This window comes from Geospiza fortis, unplaced genomic scaffold (assembly GCF_000277835.1).
Source record: "Geospiza fortis unplaced genomic scaffold, GeoFor_1.0 scaffold138, whole genome shotgun sequence".
Classification (NCBI taxonomy): domain Eukaryota; kingdom Metazoa; phylum Chordata; class Aves; order Passeriformes; family Thraupidae; genus Geospiza; species Geospiza fortis.
Window position 1 is genome coordinate 1,137,239 of NW_005054307.1, and position 18,334 is coordinate 1,155,572.

Genomic DNA, 18,334 nt, shown 5'->3' on the forward strand with positions numbered 1-18,334 from the left:
ACTTCATGACAATTGGCAGGTAAGAAATGCCTGCCTGGAACTCAGACCTGTAGTCATGCTGTAGTCACCCTCCACTCTGAGGTCTGGGAATGCAGAAGTGCTGCTGCCTCCTGTTGCACTCACAGCGTTTGGGGCTCACAGCGGTGTGTTGCTCTTCAAGGATTCTCTGAAATCCATCCCTTCAGGGCAAAAGAGTCAGGGTTTTGGAAGTGTGCTAAATCTCCAGCACAAATCCTGCTTTCATTCTCCCAGTGGTGGTGCCTTGCTCACTGGAAATCTTTGATTCCCCATCAAGCCACCAGACAACCTCATCTCCACCCTGCTTCCAGCAGGAAGGTTGGACTAGATAAGCTCCAGAGATCCCTGCCAACATAGACTGTCCTGCGGCTCTGTGCTAACTTAGGAGAGAAGGAAGGAACTCAGCAGTCAAGTTACAGCCTGAAAGAAGGGGTTTGAAATGTTTAGAAAACATCATTGACTTTAAGCCTTGACAGAATGGAAGGAGAAATATGTGAGGAAGTGTATTATAAAAGTATTTATCTTTAGTTTCCTAAAAATTAGTGCAGTTTAGTACTTATGGATAACAAAATTATGGTAAACATTCTATTTCAAGCAACTTTTATTATAACATTGCCATGGTTTATCATTTGTTATCTTAATTTCTTCACTCTCTATACAACATATGATAAAAGAAATGTTACACTAACTTTTTTTTCTGGAAATTCACCTAATTAGATGTGTATTGTGGTGTACTTGTTTTATTGAGCTGTTAGCCTACTTATGGGGTTAACATTAGAGAGAGAAGTAGGGTTTTTTTCATCTAAACTGGACTGTCAGCTTCTCGAGGGGCTCTTCTGCTTTGTTTTCAAGCCGCCTTTCTTGACAGGTGGCTACTTTGTTCCAGTCCACAGAGGAAAATTCCATTAGAGATCTTGTCATTGCCCGCACTAACACTGCATCTTCAGGGTCCTCAAATGGTACTCTGCAAAAAGAACAAAGCAAGTCCATTACCTGAACATTTCCAAACCACTTCAGAACTAATTCACAACACACACTCTGGAACATGAAAGTAGCAGTCATGGTGACACTAAAAAGGGAGGATTTAAAAATTTTAAATTTCCAGAAGGTTTTCTTCTACCAAATTTAAGAAAGCAGAACAAAATGTGAAAAAAGGTCAGAGTCATGAGATTCTATTTGAAAAAATCATGCTATAAAATATTTTAAAAACATTTATAGCAGGCTTAAATATGTTTCTTTGTTTTCAATTTTCCCCCCCCCAAAAGTTGTAATTGTATACTTTTAATGCTCTGATTCAATGGACATCATTCAAGTGATTTGGTACCCATTACTGGAAATGCACATTTATTTCACTGTGGATCTCTTAACTAGCCCACAGGCAAATACCCATTTTCCAAGCTCTGAATCCAGATCACTGTGAGCTTGTGTTCAGGTATCCTGCCATAGCTGCTGTCTGGGAGAGAAAAGCAGCAGATTCACACCATCAGAGCAGCAACTGACAAGGAACCAAAACCTTCCAACTCACATACAATATTAATACTTTGTCTTACAAGAACTTATTTATTAAAGATGTCCTTGTACTAACACACCTCATATAAGCCACAGGACTGTCTCCACTGAGTGTCACGCACTTTGTCATGAAAAGACACCTTGCAAAGCTTCAGCATTGCCATAAATGACTCCAGGCAGCTGTACATGCATTCTGGCAATGACGATAGCCTACTGCACTGAAGGCAGGTAAGACTTAATTGTTCAACAGAAATAACTTTATTTAAAGAGCTGTGCTCAGAGTGTTGTTAAAGGATATTATATGTAGGCTCTTATTATTTCCTTCAATGCCTTTTTCAAATCTTCTCATGTGTAAAGCTAGAAAGTAAAGCCAAGCCTGATACCTAAAGTTTGTAAATCTGCTCTTACAAAGTTTGCATCTAAAATGTCATCACAATAAAATGCAACCTTTCTCCTGTCTCAATCCAGACACAGAGATAAAAATTTTACATTTATTTCTATGATTTTGAAACTGAAGAGAATAAAATTAACATCACACACAGAATAAAACTATTTCGTTCTACAAGTCATAATATTTTCCAGAAAGTGTGTTTTTGAACAGCCAGTCAGGAGAACATTTTCTGGGACATAATACAGAGCAACTATTCTGATGCTCTAATACTTTGAGCATGCTTTTTCTAGTGATCAGTGTTTGATCTTACAAATAAATGGCATTTTTATGTACCCATTTCCAAATGTGGAATATCTTTCAATACTAAATTTTAGACAACAAACCTAGTGTAGAGTTGCAGCTATTTTGAATACAAAGACCTGAAACTGTTTCAAATGCTCATTTTTACTGGACATTTTCTCTAGTTAGGGTATTTTTTAGGCATAGGAAGAGGATCTTAAATGCTTGAGAGATGCAAAAGGAAGAAGACACTGAAAACATTACTTACGTATTAGTGTTATTTCCAAATTCATGACCTATAAGAGAAAGTTCAAATTATGATGTTAATGGCTGTACAGCAATTTGAGTAGCTGAGAATTGATTGCTATCCTGATCCTAAATTACTTGTTCAAATTAATTGAAATAGCACAAGATATGAAATGTTTAAGATAGTATTTTATTAAATTACTATGGAAGCAAGTATTTGCTGGGTTTTAAGTGTAGGTAGTTTTAGGTTTTTTGTATTTTATTTCCTGTAGCCATACACACCCGGGCTTTTTTTTCTTTCACAGAAAATGATGCCACTGTAGATATGTATGATTGCAGGGTAGAGATAAAGACAGCTGCCTGCCTGCTTTGGTAATCATCAGCAAAACAAATGAATAAATATGCTTAAACTATCCTCCTTTTCCCAACCTCTTCAAAATCATTGTTAAATACAGTGCTTTCAGTTTTACTATTGTGATACATACATTTAAAAAAAAACTTGCAGGTATTTGATTACTTTCTAAACTTTCATCTACACTATTTAAAGTGCTACAATTTCAGTTATCTATGCACAATGGTGGGGGTTTTATCTTTAAAACATCAAAAGCTGACAAGGTTGTGTGGGATTTCAAAGTTGGTTCTGGATTGTGATACAAGTCTCATGGTTCCAGCTGGTATTCACCTGCTTTCTTGTGCCAGGATCATGCTGCCTTCCAGATCTGAATGTTTTAAGAACTCTAAAAATTGCTGTATGTGCTGTTATAGCACATCATTAAAATATTCCCAGCTTGGAAATCATAAAGAGGAGTCTGCTTACAAAACCAGATACATAAAATTTAGAACACTACAAGAAAATATTTTCTTCAGATTATCTTGAAAAAGCACTAGAGGGCATCAAAACTCTATGATGCTGAGCACTGGGAGTCATAAGTCTATTGAGATGTTTTAAATAGAAGTAAAACTAAACACAAGACTCCTACTGACAAAATTTTTTTCAGTTATCTTTAAGGACAATTCTGTAATTACAAGGTATGACTAGAATTTATCTGCCACAATACGCTCAGTAGAAGAACTCATTTGTTGCCTGCTGCTGCTACCACTACTCACTTTATGAAGCAAACCAGCTGAGTTCTTGATGCATTTATATTTTATCACTAAAACCAATAATGTTTGAATGAAAAAAACATTTCTAATTCAAATGACCTAAAAATGTGTGCCTTCCTTCGAGTGTTATAAATACCTGAGGGCATTATCGGTCTTCTGGCTGGTTGAGTGCATCTGCCAGATCCCACCGTAGTCCTGAGGGATGTGTCTGCTCTCTTCCCAAAAGCTACTGACTGCATCACCCAAGCCCTTTTGGGGTTATAGAGATTAAGTGCTGACTCCCTTTCTTTTTGTGTAACTACTGTTAAAAGGGAAATAAAAAGTTATTTTATTTCTATCCGTTGAAAAGGCAACATACAAAAGGTGATTCATACATTTTCTGTGCCGTTTTTTTTAACAATGTTAATTACACAATTTCATGATAATTCAATATGGAAACATGGAGTGATACTTTCTGAAGCCCTATACAGTAAAGTATTTTCTCCTGAGTGCAGTATGATCAGAAGTTAAATGAAGATGCTAGAAAGCAAGATTTTTCGTGCTGCTTAAATGAGATCTCCTGCAGAACTAAGTAAAGTTTTGGAAGTGTCTTTATGAATAGCAAAAACAAGTCTTGGTTTAAGGCCAGTTCAATTCCCATTGGTCAATTACAGCGAAAACCCTAGGAGTGCAATCAGAAGAAAAGTTTAAGTTTTTCCTGTTTTCCACTTTAAGAGAAATAACTTTAATTTTTAAACAAATAGTTTGAGGCTGTTAAATCAAATTGGGGATGGTGGTTTAAGTTTATGAACCTTATACTAATCTAGTACTTTAGCTATGGAACAGAAGTCAGCTAAACTTTTAGAACAAGTAACTGGCAGAAGCATTTTCAGTTCAGGGAAGTTTTGGAGTCATGGTGTCTAGGGGACCAATTAGGAAGGAACTGCAGTAGTCATGCCTGAAGGTAGTGGAACATGAGCATGTCTTGTGTGAAGGAGACAGCCAGGACTATGCTGGTAATATTCTACAGATGGTAAAGAAGCTTTGTAATGTTTTAGAGAAATATTTCCCTAAATAGAAAGTCCAGGATACAGCTTGATACAAATTACTGCCTCAAGTCTTAATCCAGGACTGATTACAGTAGAACTGTAGTTAGGAGATTAAGTCCAGGAAGTTTTATGGAAGTGTTTCTAGACATGTAAACGCAACACGTATTTTTCAGCACATTAAACTTCAGTCATCACTCCCCAGTCAAAAAGTGATATTTTAGCAACAGCCTGGCAGATGTGCTAAGCACAAGTGTAACACAGGAGCAAGTGCTCGGGAGAGTGGAGGTACCTGTGCAAAATGACTGTGTGAGCAAACAGGCACCTGGTCAGATCCAGCAACGCCTCATCAGCCCCTGGCACCTGCTGGGCCCACCCAGCACCTTTCCTACACAACAGCTGCACAGCTTCCCAGCACCTGCACATGTCCTGCACCTGCCTTGCTCAGTCCCTTTTAAGGAATGTGCTGATTTTTCCTTGCTGCTTTCTTACAGAGCTGAGGTAGGAATCAGCTACTTTCTCAGTGCTCTCCAGTAATTTTCAGTTCTGTCAGTCACACAGTTCTCCAAACACCAGGGACATAAATCACCAAAGGTGATTTTCTGGGTACATTGTGGCATGTTTATGGATTCACTGATTTAAAATCTGGCTATTCTTAAGACATTTTTTATTTCTGTAGAATTTACAGTAGACAAGCTGTGAAAGATCTCTTGATAGCTTCTGAATATTTATTGTATTTGAAAGCTTGGTCTGCATTTACCTTATCAAGAAATGTGCATATATGTACTTAAACTGTACAGGAACATGTACAAACCTAAGTAAGCACACTCACCCATATGAATATACCAGTCTGAATGCACAGAGGTAGGTACATGGTTCTAAGCACAAGTATTTATCTTTACCCAAGTAGACCAAGATACAAGAAAAACCAACACAATTTAAAAAGAAAAATAAAATGTTTGGCAAAGTGTTTATGCCACGCAAACTCTTTTTGCTTGACAAATCTTACAAAAGAGAGGTATCTTGTTCATTAGTTCTCTTTCTCTATCGACAAATGCACGTAAAACAACAGATAGGATAATTTCACCTATGTTTCCAAAGTGGTTAGAACCAAAAGCAACTGACAATGTTTTGTGAGAGAGGAAAGCAGTCCTTACCCTTCCTGTCAAGGAGCTGAACTGAAGGAAGGAAGTATATCACATAAAGCCGGTAGTCTGGATCATATTCCAGAGGGTTATGGAATAGGTCTGCAAAACATACACAGAAAAAAACGCCCCAGTGTCACAAAAAACCAAACCCATCAAAACAACAACTTTGCAAGGCAGGAAAATTAAAGGTCACTAGGAGCCAAAGATTTTGTACAAAATATCAAATTCAAGTTGTTCTTAGGCTGCATAAACACTACACATGTGAAATTACTAATCTAAACATCGACTGCAGGAACTGACTTACTGCAGAGTATGCAAAATACTACAGGCAAGATCTGAGTAAAGGTGTCATCATGCACTCCAAACCTTTACAGCAAAAAACACTGAAGTGTTTGCCTTTGATTTTCTTACACAGTGTTAGGTAATCCCTATTTTAAATAGCAATGGTCTTTTAGGTGTGACAGCTTAAATGTAAGACTCAAAATTTGTAGGTGGAAGGAGTTTTTAATATCAGATGAGCTTTAGGACACCTAAGACTTTATCAGAGCTGGTAAGAGGCAGTATTCCACAGATACAATATAAAATGCAAATACACAGCCTTCTGATATTTTGACAGATGATGAGTTTAAAAACTCAAGAAATGTAAGAGAATAATGTTTCAGAGGGCCTGAATTCCTAAGAACCTGGGTTCCAGTTGCTTTCCTCAACACTGGAAATACCAAGCTCCAAAAGCTCATTAGCAACTTGGCTAAAATGTTTATGTTCAGGTTCACATTACCTGTCTAACCAAATCTTTGCAACACAGAGACAGGTATCAGCCCTGTGCTGCTGCTTGGCCGGGTGTGGAACATGAGCCCAGCTCACATGCCAAATTAGTTTGTTTAGTGACAGTGATATCTGAGGCTGATTAAAATAGAAACTGGCTCATTCACAGATGAGCTAATAAACAAGCAAGTGTTGTGGGATCTCTTTTCTAAACAAAAACTATAATAATGCTTTTTATCTCCTTATACAAATGCTGATCTTCTAAGACAGTAAAAATAATCAGGAGGCTGTCACCTTGAGAGCAGGGGAACAAAATCTTAACCATTTTTACAACTACTGCTACAGTGTGCAGTCATCTGTTTTTCGCTTTCTGAGGAGAGGCTGTGGCTAATACTTGCTCTACAGTAAAAAAATTATGTCATTTAGCAGTTAGAGAGAAGAAGATGGTATTACAGAAGCAAGTAAGAGATAGTAGAAGAAAAAAGTTGGAAAATATTCCACACAGATTTGTAATCTACAAGATGCAATTTCATGTTTTTCAGGACTGCTGAGAGGGCTCAATGCTTGATGGGATTTTGCAGGTATTTTGAAGATGCAACAAGGCTGGAATGAGCATTTGTCTTCTTCTTCATAGAAAACACCTGTTCATGCATTCAGAGAAGAACTTTTTATTTTAATTTTTTAACAATTTTTCTTTAAATTGCTGCACTTAAAATTAGCAAAACACCCACAAGGTGGCAGCAAAAGAAAGTTCTATTTTAACTGAATTATTTTTTTTTTCCTAGACAGTGTTAATCAGAAAGAATATGATGTATGTATCTGATAAGTCTATTCTTGAGTCAAGAAAATATACTAAAGCACTCCGAAGAGAAAATGTTTTAGAAAGAAACATTAAAAGCAGATATGTTTGGTAGTGGAATAGCATAATGATTCAAGAGAGATTCTTCCAAGGCACCAAACACAAAATATTAAACTTGTGAATCTGGATGCTGCTTGGACTATGTCCCTGCTCAACAACACTGATTTGTAGGTTTGTTTTAGAGAATGTGCACTTTTCCACTACTCATTTTTACAATAAATTCAACCCCTGTACAGATCAAGATGGTTTTGTTTTACAAAACATCTGGGATCAATTCCTGGCTGAGCTATCTACTTTCTTGTCAAGGTCATGCAATTTTAGTTGTACAAATTAGGATAATGCTTTCTTCCTCCACAGTTTTGTCTGTTTTCTCTATTTGGAGTCTAGGAAAACAGTGTGCCTCTGCCACATGGGGCAGAAACATAGTGAACAAGAGAGTTTTCTTAAGTCTAGCAGCAGGATGTTATCAGCTGTGGACAATAAATCAGTTAAGGCAATTTACAGAGTACGTAACAAAAATCTTGGATTCCAAAAGGGAGACGTGAGCACGGGGTGAGCCCATAAAGCAGCACTCTGAATCTCCCAAAAGGCTGCAGTTGTAGGCAGCACGTGCTGTAAATCTTTTGAAGCTGAGTGTCTTCCCTTGACACCTGATGAAGGATGGTCATTATGCTACATATCCAGTGCAGGGCAGTGGCTAAAATCACAAGAGAGCCTTCAGGAAGAGAAATGCAACATTTTGGCAGCTGGGTGCTACTCCTGAATCAAACAATAATAGTGTGTTTTAATAGTTCTATTGTCCCCAGGAGCTATAAAATAATAAAATGTTGTTAAGCATCCAGGAGCTCTATTGAAGGTTAGCAAGTGATTTTTTTTTTTAAATCAGATTAGCAATAAAAAAGATCTACCTCATAACAGTGAGAAGTCTCACTGGTTTTGTTTTATAAAAGTGAGTTATGGGCACAGCCCTTTGCAAAGCTACACAGTGCAAATTCTGCACCCATTTAATATTTATTAATATTGTAAGAAGGCAGATAAATTATATAGTAATATAATATATAGGATATGACTTTTAAAATTTATCTTGTTCATTTACTGATTCAATTTATTTCAAAAATGACAGAGCATTTTATTAACCCAATAGAGACCTGTTAATTTGAGAATTCATTATTACAAAATCCCCTTGAAGCAACCATGTTGACAATTTTTTTCATGACTGCAAAGGTCATGAAGGAATGACTTCAAAGTTATGATTATTAAGGTTGTTAAGCTTCTTCCACTTATTACTGTTTATTCTTGTACAAATATTTGAACTAAACAACAATTTTTTTAAAATTAGGGTAGATCAGTATATTATATATATTGTTTGATTGTTCTTTTAAACACTTCCTTTTCTGTGGTGGTGGCTGGTCCAATTTGCATACAATTTTCACTGTGCCTTTGTAACTGCCATTTATAATAACTCAGCAGCACTTTAACTATCTGCTCTGTATTTCCCACAGATGGTTGCAACAAGTACAACAAACTTCCTGTACTTGTTGAAGCTCCTTATTAATTTGGAGAGCTAACATTAAATTCAAGTGACTGCACCATTCATACATAGGATGTCTCTCCAGACGCTGCCTAATCACTTCAAACAACTGCATTCTTAAATGGACTCATTTTTCTATCTTGCATATAATGACAAGAATTTCAATAGTTTGGCTGGCATGTTGTCTTCCTAAACACTTGATTTGTTTTTATTAGTTTCAGTTCAGAGTCAAGTTCAATTAAAAGCTTAATTTTTCATTCATATTTTCCTTTCCCACAATCACACATTCAGTTTTCTGAATGCTTAAGGAGATGTTATGGCCTGGTGACATTCTGACATTCACATCCTTAACCATGTCACCAAGGCACAAAACTTTTTTACTGTCTTCTCCAAGTACTAAGCATTTGGCATGACCTATGCTGACATTCCTTTAGGAATCATGGAAAAAGACTGCTTATATTTTAATTTTCAGTATCTTAATAGCATATAATCCCACCTTCTTATATTGTAACTTAGTGGCACCAACACTGTCTTGTATAACTTCATTTGAAATTTCAGAGATGGTGCAATTTTCATTTTCAGCTAGTGTATCAGAAAGTATGCTCTTTAACAGACATTGTTATGAATAATACCAAAAGTACATTTACTCTTAGACTCTAGAAATCTAGTCTGCCAAAAAGATGCAGAAAGGAAGTTCAGTAAGCAAGAGAATTAATGAGGCAGGAACTTGGGCTCTATAAGCTATCACTCACAGTCTCAACAGCAGTAACACCCATTTTTCAATTCTTTTCACCTCTATGACAATCTCACCCTGCTCCTGTGTTCCATTACAGAGAGGCAGCTGTAAACTGCTTAGACACCCTCCAAGCTATTCATCCAAGCTACTGGCAGCCAGCAGCCAAAAAGTTAACTTCTGAACTCACTTAGCAGTTTTTCCTCAGTTGAGGTACTCTTTGTGGAATTTTCATGTCTTAGAGATCTCTTTCTTCTGTCAAATTTGGCTGAAATTGCTAATTAGCTTCAAAAGCTATTGGCAAATGATGCAGAAATAGACAAGAAACATCCTGATAAGAAACTAAAAAGCTACTACTTGCTGTTCTGCAAAATAAAAATAAGGTATTACTTAGAGTCTGCAAGCTTATCATTCCTTTCAATTCCTTCACTGTTTTGCCAAGTTTTTTTAACTCGTTGTTGTGAAGAAACAGAATCTGTAAGGAACATAGGTGTTTCAGAGCACCTGAAATAAAATGAAAAAATAATTAATCATTCTCACCATAGCTACCTTTATTAGAACATTATTTTGCTATGCTGTACACTGAATTTGGTATTTTAGTTATCTACGTATGCCTGTCTTTTAGTAACACATTGCATGAGATGCTATTTAAGCAATAAATTAAAGATATTTCAATATCCTTTTCACCTTTCTAGTCACATCCTTTAAGCACATGCCTGTCTTTTTTTCATTCCAATTTTTTCCATTTGTCCAAATCACCTTGCAGCAACAAATTAGCCTCAATTGCAACCTCTCTTCTATCTCCTTTCATTCTTCCTATATCCCTGTAATCTTAATTCACTTCCTTTTACCTTGACCTAATATTACCTTTGCCTCACAAAGAATATCCCTAGTATATCCCTAGTATATCCCTACTACCTTTGTCTCACAAGTAGTAAATAGTGCATTCCTTAGAAAATAGTTCTGTTTCAAGTAATTATTGATGTATTAAAAAGCTATTACAAAATATTGTTTTGACCCAGACTGTGTTCACATACTCACACATCAAGATTAGATATCTCATTTTCCAAATCATATACAGTATTTTATTTCTCTACTAATGATAGCCTTCTGTTTATCCATATTTTGTTATCATCTGTATTGTCACTTGTAACCATGTTTATGTCTTTCAAAGATAAAGTCTACTTGAAATCTCACAGAAACAAATCAACATAATTTCTCATCCAGCATTTTATAGGGGCAGAAAAAAATAAAATATTAACATTTAAAATGCCTAAAATATTTAGAAATGTATTATGCTTTGGCCTGTTCATTCACAAATTTAGAAGTCTGGTAAAGCCATTTTAATCTGCAAGGACAAGCAAAATTAAAATAGAAGTATATGACAGATGCATTTTTAAAATAAACCAAATTTGGCAGTAACCTTGCAAAATACTTCTGGTTATAAATTCTCAATATTAAATATGATCATGTAAGATCAAAAGTATTTCACAATTGCCTGACATAAAGTGAATGACATTTCATCCCTTAAACCAGAATAAACACATCACCTTATTGTCACTCAAGTATGTTGGAAAAATTAAACATCTAATAATTAACATGTATTAATTATACATACATAGGATCTTTCAACCAATAAGTTACTTGCTGTAATCCAGTTTTATAAATTTGAATGCCAATACAGAAAAAAGAAAGTATAGGCCTCTGCTCAACAACTTAAAAAGGGAAGACTGGTACCTGATATATCTGTCAGCTCATTATTGTTGAGATAGAGTTCAGTCAAGTAATAGTTTTTGATCAAGAAGGTTAAATCTTGGATCTGAAATTAGAGTTAGGCAAACTGTTATATGTCACTCTGAATGTGGTATTGGAGAATTATAAAAGTGGCCTCTGGAAAACTGTTTAACCACAGGTGGTTTCTTAAATTTTTGTTTAAGACTCTTGGTTTAAGGATTCTCTTGACATCTGAACCTTCATTAGAAGTACTAATTACAAATCAAATACAAGCAGTAGAGCCTTACCTAATTTTTTGAACTACACATTTAACGTTTGTATTTGGAAAGAGATTTCCTTGAATGACTGGTCTCCACATTTTCTCTTCCTTCTATTCATATTTGAAATAATTTTTATTGTTAAAAGACCCTTGTAGAGCATAATAATTCTATGTTTAAGAATATTTAATAATTCTTGGTTTAAGAATATTCCTGAAATATGCCATTTGAATAAACCAAACATCTTGGTTTTAAATTGCTTTTTCACCAGCAAGCTCAAAGAGCACAAATTTGTTGTTATTCGTGAGAAATGTCATCTAATCATATTTAGAGAATCAATTATTGAAAAAAAAATCAGTATGATTTTCAAATAAAGAGTTATCTTCAGTTCCTATGGAATCACACTTTGTTTGGAGAAGCTCAATTCCAATACACTTTTGACTCCAGTGCAAGGTAAAGTATCTGCAGTGGGACAGCAAGCAGACCTTTATAATCACTGAGAAATGAGAGTACTTATGGTGCTGAAGTTTTTATCCTAGTTTAAATGGAAGAACAACAAACAGAATTGTATTCCTGACGCTGTGAATTCTGTGATGAAAAGTAATTTGTCAGGAAAGGAATTATTTCAGTCCTTGAATTTTGCCACTGATTCCAAAATAAATGTGTTTTGCTCTGTGTACTAACATTATCTAAAAGCTGGAAGGAAGAGCACAAGACAGAAGTTTTTCCACTCCCTTGTACAATGGTTTTCCCTATTCTTGGCAAGTATTGTTTTCAGAATCATCTGAAGTTTGCTTTTTTTCTGATAAAATTATTGAGTGCAGAAAAAATATGGTGCTCCTATTGAGCCATTTCAGTAAGACTTCTCCTATGAAAAGCCACTGAGTGACTTCTCCACATAAGTTATATGGAACAAAGAAAAACAAAAGAATGTTCTTTGTTACTGCTTAGGTAGGAAAGTGAGAGTTGTGAAAAAATCCAATTTTTTTGATCAGCAAGATCAGTTCAGCTTACACATCAGGCCATTTCTTCATTTCCTTTAATGTCCTTTCACTATACAAGGAAAAGCCCTATTATACCAGTGATTTTAGTTTAACATTTTAATAAATCTATACATTCACTCTTTTCAAAAATAATTAGTAGAGATCTTTTGATGAATTGGACATAAGATGCCATATAACTGATGCTAGCCTGGGGCAGCAGATATACATGTGCTCTGAAGTGACATGGAATGCAAATTTATTTTTTCTGCTGCTCACAGATCTACTTATTTACCTGACCAAGCAATTCTGGAGATGGAAGAATTTGGGCTCACTGTGGAAGTCATGTAAACTACTGTACAGTAACATATTCATACCCTGTCATCCCTAGAACTGCAGTGCTGCTTCCTGTGCACAGGGAGAAGCTCATTTCACAGTTTTATGTCACTCTCGTGTGCATGACATCAAAAAGGAGCCTCACCTTGACCACCAGCCTGCCAGGAAATAAACTATGCATGTCTGCCAGAATATAAAAGAAGAGCCATGTATTTCCTGCAATCCACTCCTGTCCTACAGCTGCATCACCCTTCAGTCTGTTCCAAGAACTGCCTGCTCTAATTACACTGGGAGCTCAGGAATTAGCACAAAACCTCAGGTCCTTAAATAAAATTTATAAATCTAATGTGAATCTAAAGGAAAATATATTAGCTTATATTCTGTAATGTAAAATAAGAGTTTTCTTCAAATCTGTTATATTTGACAGTTAAATTAGCCTGGAAATTGAAAAGAATATATTTGTTTAACAGTAGATATAATACTTTATGCTAAAAAAGACCACAAAATAATAATCAGGGAGTATAGATGCATTGTTCTGCTCTTTAAAGGAATATCTAATTACCTTATTGTTGTTAATCCACAAATACCTTAATCTGCGAAACTGTGATAGACTTGGGATACTTGTTAGTCCTCTGATGGGAGAAAAAAAAAAGAGGAACAAATTTCTTAGCATTAATAGCACTTACTAATTTGATAAATATTATATTTTCCATAAATAGTATTAGACAAGAACCAGAAAGGCACACTTTCATAGAATTTATAGTACAGAAAGACACAAAGAGAAGGTGGAAGAGACAGTGTAAGGACTCTGCACACCTGCAAACATAACAAAGCAGCAGGTGGTAAAGAAACAGGAACAAAATAAGTGATACATTAATTGCTTTTCCATAACAACATGAGTTATGCGTCTGAGTCACATGTACTTTGCACTTTGTAGAAATCCTACTCAGAACACAGGAGGAGAAGTTTGGCACCCTGGGGACATGAAGCTAAAAGCAAAACTGCTTTGAAGGTGCAATGGCGATTGTCCAGCCGCAGTGCCAGAGAAGCCAACAGAAGACAGACATCAAGCACATCAATGTGCATTTTTTATTATTCTTCATATTAGTGTATATTGTGAAATTTCACCTTTTTTCCATTCCTGTCCTATTCTCATAGAAACTTAGTACATCCACTAAGGCTGAAATGATCTCCCATATGCTAGTATGGTTTTATGTTCCATTGTGTATCTAGCACTTCGAGCTTGCTAGTGTACTATAAATAAAAAATTACCTACTGACCAGAAAATATTAGTGAGCTGCCAAGTGATTTTAACTAACTGCTCTTCTTTATTTTCATTGCTATAAATAAATGTTCTTAATTTCCACTAGAAAAATTATAGATTACTTTTACCTGACAAATTTTAATTGCCATAATAAAAATTTTCTTGTGGATTTTAATGTGGTGCAAGATGAAGGCCAGTGTTTCAGAAGGTAACAGGACTGATAAAAATTAACCTCATATCATCAGGCTAAAGGCATGTTTGTTTTCCAGCTGTGAAGTCTGGTCTCTATCTTTCCATGCTGTCTTTTTATTTGTTGGGTTTTTTTCCAACACACCCTCCAGGTACAGACAAAGGGAGGGTGGATGCCTTTTCTCATCTTGCTTTTGCAAATGAAAAGTCTGTCAAGAGCAAACCCTACAAAGGTTTATTTTGGGGACTATACTTTTAGTCCCTTGTATTACTGAAAATCAGATTATCCTCTCATGCTGCTACTTTAAACTGTTTCTTTGGCTTCCTCAAATAAGCCATAGAAACTAACCCTGCAAATACATACTTAATGAGTGTACTGTCACAAGTAACAGAAAAAGACATTATTGCAATGGGTACAAGCAGATGGCTGATGACAGGACATACAGAGCTCCTACAGAGCTCCTATCAAATTCTCCTGTGCAGCCCTGAACTACATTTCAGGTAGCAAAGCCAAAATTTCTTATATTCTTGGTCACTGCCACTCTATAACTAGATTACAGCTTTACATTTAATTGGCTTTACTCCCTGTCTAGTAACAGCCTCATCTTGACTATCTCCAAGCCTCAATCTCTTGGTTTTTTGGTTTTGGTTTGCTACTTTGCTTTTTTTTTTTTCCCCCACGTATTAAGGCATTTAATTTGCCCCAGGTAGAGCTTAATTCCTCTAACATTTTAAAAGAGCCTGTCCTTTTCTACATGCCTTCTAGACTTTGCATGTCTTCTATAAACTGATCCTTTTTGGCCTGCAGCACTCTTTTTCTACCTACTGCTAAGTTAATCAGTTTTCCTGGGATGACAGCTTTCAGTGTCCAAAATACATTGTTTAATGTTCCTTTAATAGTAGTGGTTTAAAAATATAAACTCATTCCCTCTTATTTGATTGACTTTAATTTTTTTTCCATTTTCTTATTTCAGATAGCAGAAAAATATGTCACACCAACACTAAAGGAGGCATGATCTGATACTGAGCTTGGCTAGGGTTCAAGTTTATATAAACTGATATAGAATAAAAGGAGTTCACTTCTATCCAATCATGAAAGAATCCATCTTGCATTATCTTTACCAAAATGGTTTAATGGTAAGACAGATCACTTATGTATCTGCCATGCAAGCATTTCTTTTTATTCTATACCAAAAAAATACTTGAAAGCCAGTCAGGGCACACATTTAAGCATTTAAAAACAGAAAATATGCCAATTAAGATTGTATAAACAGTCTTAATTCTTTACATCTGTGGTATAATAATTGTATTGTTTAGAAAGTATGTATATATGCCCCTTGTAATCTTCTCATTATTGAAATTTCTCCCTTAAATTTTATCTTTTTTCTTCTTTCTAAAAGGCACATTTTAAGAAATTTGACAGTAACTATATGTTTTACCTCACAAAGCATCAAATACTTTCTTGATGTAAATCAGAAAATGTGATAATTAATTTAAACATATTAGTGAGAACATTTGGATTTTCAAGACCATATAATTTCCACTAAAAACAGACTAGACAACACTGAAATCCCTCAATCCCTTAAGACTTTTTTTTTCACTCATTGGACCAAGAGACCTTGAAAACCTTGTCCCTGAATTATTAAACTATGTTAGTTTTTCTATATGCCATCAACCATGTGAGCAGTGGATGCAGTTGTGAGGCTGCAGACAGGTATGCAACACTTGGAATTGTGCCCTGGCCAGAAATTCCAAGCACGCTTTCCCCAGACTTTGAAGTATGTCCTGTCATGTATCCATCCCTCTATGGCAGCCTCTCAGCATGTTCATACTACAGCACACACCTCTGTCAACCTAGATCACCCACAGGTTCATGAAAGTTTGCCTTCCTTCACTCAGCATGTCTTCTTCTCCTCATCTGCCCTACATCTCTGTTTCATTAAGCTCTCAGAGGAGATCAGCTCTCTCATCAGTACTGCCTGCCCAAGTGTTCTTGTGCTTGTATTCACTTTATCTTGCCCTGCCCTCCCTTCAGTTCTTAGCAGTACAGATGCAGGTAATTTCAAGGGTGGTACCACTGAGTTTTGCCATTGCAGTAACACATTTCTTCGGGGAGGTCAGAAATTTGGCAGTTCCTAGACTGGGCAGGTCCCATGTTCTTTCATTTGCCTTCTTGATACTCCTTCCACCCAGCCTTATGTGCCTGTTAGAACAGGCAGAGATCAGCCCATCAGCTCTCACTCCTCTGCTCCCCATGGCAGAAACTCATGTACAACTCTGTGAACTCATGGACCCTCAAGCAACTCTGAGCTGCTGGAGACAGATTGTGTATCTAGGGATGAGGCTGTTAGCTGTGAGCACAGTGCTGCTGTGTGTCCGTGTACTTTTACCATTTCTTCATTCACAACATGTACGGACTATGTAAGAATATGATTTACTGGAATTTCACATATAAATGATGTTCAGAGTTCCTGGTACAGAAAGCACTGTGAAAGATTTCCACTTACTGCGTGCTCTACTTTTAGTAAAAGTCAAAACTAGAAACATTTTACTTACTGTCTAGCCAGATACAGTGCCACGACATCCACATTGCTCTTATAGCCACAAATCTTCAGCTGTTTTTCTATTGCCTGACAGTACACAGTACATTTGTCAGTATAATATGCTGCATCACTATGGATTCATTACATTGTAACATATGTGAACTCAGCATTTAAAGTAACCAAAATTAATACATGCATCAGAGCACCTTATTACAGCAAACTGTAACATAGTCTAAGGGAGATAAAGAGGTATTACATATCCAGTCTCTATTTTAAATTGACAAAAATAGTCTGCTGATTACACTCCACTTATGCTAATTTTCTTTTCCTGTGGAGAATCATAGTTGGTAGACATGAAGTGAGAAATCAACATATGTTAACTGGAGAATGAGTTTCTCGCTCATTCTCTAGGTCAGCTAACCCAGTACTTGTGATGAACAAGGATACTGCTTACTTGGCATTATAGTTGCAACATTATTTTATGCAGCTTTACTTTAAAACTATGGACATGACCTTTTAAAACTATGCATCTGGAAAACTCTGCTTGTACATTTAACATGGAAAAATGCAGACATGATTTTTATTTTCAGAGTATATTCCTGATATGTCATAACTTGCAAAAGCAACAAAACCCATTAACGTAAGAGTTATGGATTTCTCTTACTAGTGGTTGATAAAAACTAAAATGCATATCAGAAAAAATGGGTTTAATACGTGAGCTATTGTGCCCAACATCATTATGACCACTGTTGTATCACAAAAGTGATACAACTTCACAAGCACAAAATGGCTTGGAATCACTGACACGCATGTCAAGAATCACCTGTATTGGCTGCACAACCACTCCAGTGTGTTCTGGGTGTGCTAAACCTACACAAAATAAGTCGCATATGTGTGGGACATGTGGCAGTCTCTGGCCAGAGGCGGCCAGGCGCACGCAGGCCGCCTGTTCCCCACAACGGCTATGGGACCCCGCCTTTTGCCCAGAACTGGGCACGGCCAGCTCCCCACTGCAGATGTCGGGAAGGGCAAAGGCCTGGAACAAATGGCCATAGTTTTGTTACTACACGTGCACAATGTGCCCATGGAACACCAAGTGATCTCTGGAGAAAAGCAGCTGCGAGACACCCCAAGTCAGTCCCGGCACTGCGGGACACAGCGACAGGGAGTGCCGACGTGACAATGGGGAAGGCACGCCTATGGCAGAGAGCACCAAACAGGGGGTAGCTTTCCACAGTCAGGAAGGCTGTGCTCAAAGATCCGTATTTCGCATATTCCGTTCTGCGAGACCTCATCCTCTCCCCACCCTGGAGCCCCGGCCCTGCGCCACAGCACCGCGCGGCCGCGGCGGGGCCCGCAGGGCTCAGGCGGACTCAGTGGCTGCCTGGGAAGGACAGGGAGGGCTGCCCCGGCTCTCTCGAAT

The 18,334-nt window shown here is 36.8% G+C and overlaps 1 protein-coding gene across 1 annotated transcript in view; it reads right to left on the bottom strand.

The window, feature by feature from the left end:
- Positions 1 to 605: 605 nt before the first annotated feature.
- Positions 606 to 18,334, bottom strand: part of LRRC72 (leucine rich repeat containing 72) — an 18,439-nt gene continuing 710 nt past the window's right edge. The window contains exons 2-10 of the mRNA XM_014312090.1: positions 17,786 to 17,947; positions 16,925 to 16,998; positions 13,478 to 13,547; positions 11,346 to 11,427; positions 9,999 to 10,112; positions 5,730 to 5,819; positions 3,684 to 3,848; positions 2,466 to 2,493; positions 606 to 982 (exon numbers count right to left, since the gene is read on the bottom strand). Of these exons, the coding sequence (XP_014167565.1) occupies positions 817 to 982; positions 2,466 to 2,493; positions 3,684 to 3,848; positions 5,730 to 5,819; positions 9,999 to 10,112; positions 11,346 to 11,427; positions 13,478 to 13,547; positions 16,925 to 16,998; positions 17,786 to 17,947 (951 nt within the window). The 3' untranslated portion in view covers positions 606 to 816. The remainder of the gene's footprint in view (positions 983 to 2,465; positions 2,494 to 3,683; positions 3,849 to 5,729; positions 5,820 to 9,998; positions 10,113 to 11,345; positions 11,428 to 13,477; positions 13,548 to 16,924; positions 16,999 to 17,785; positions 17,948 to 18,334) is intronic.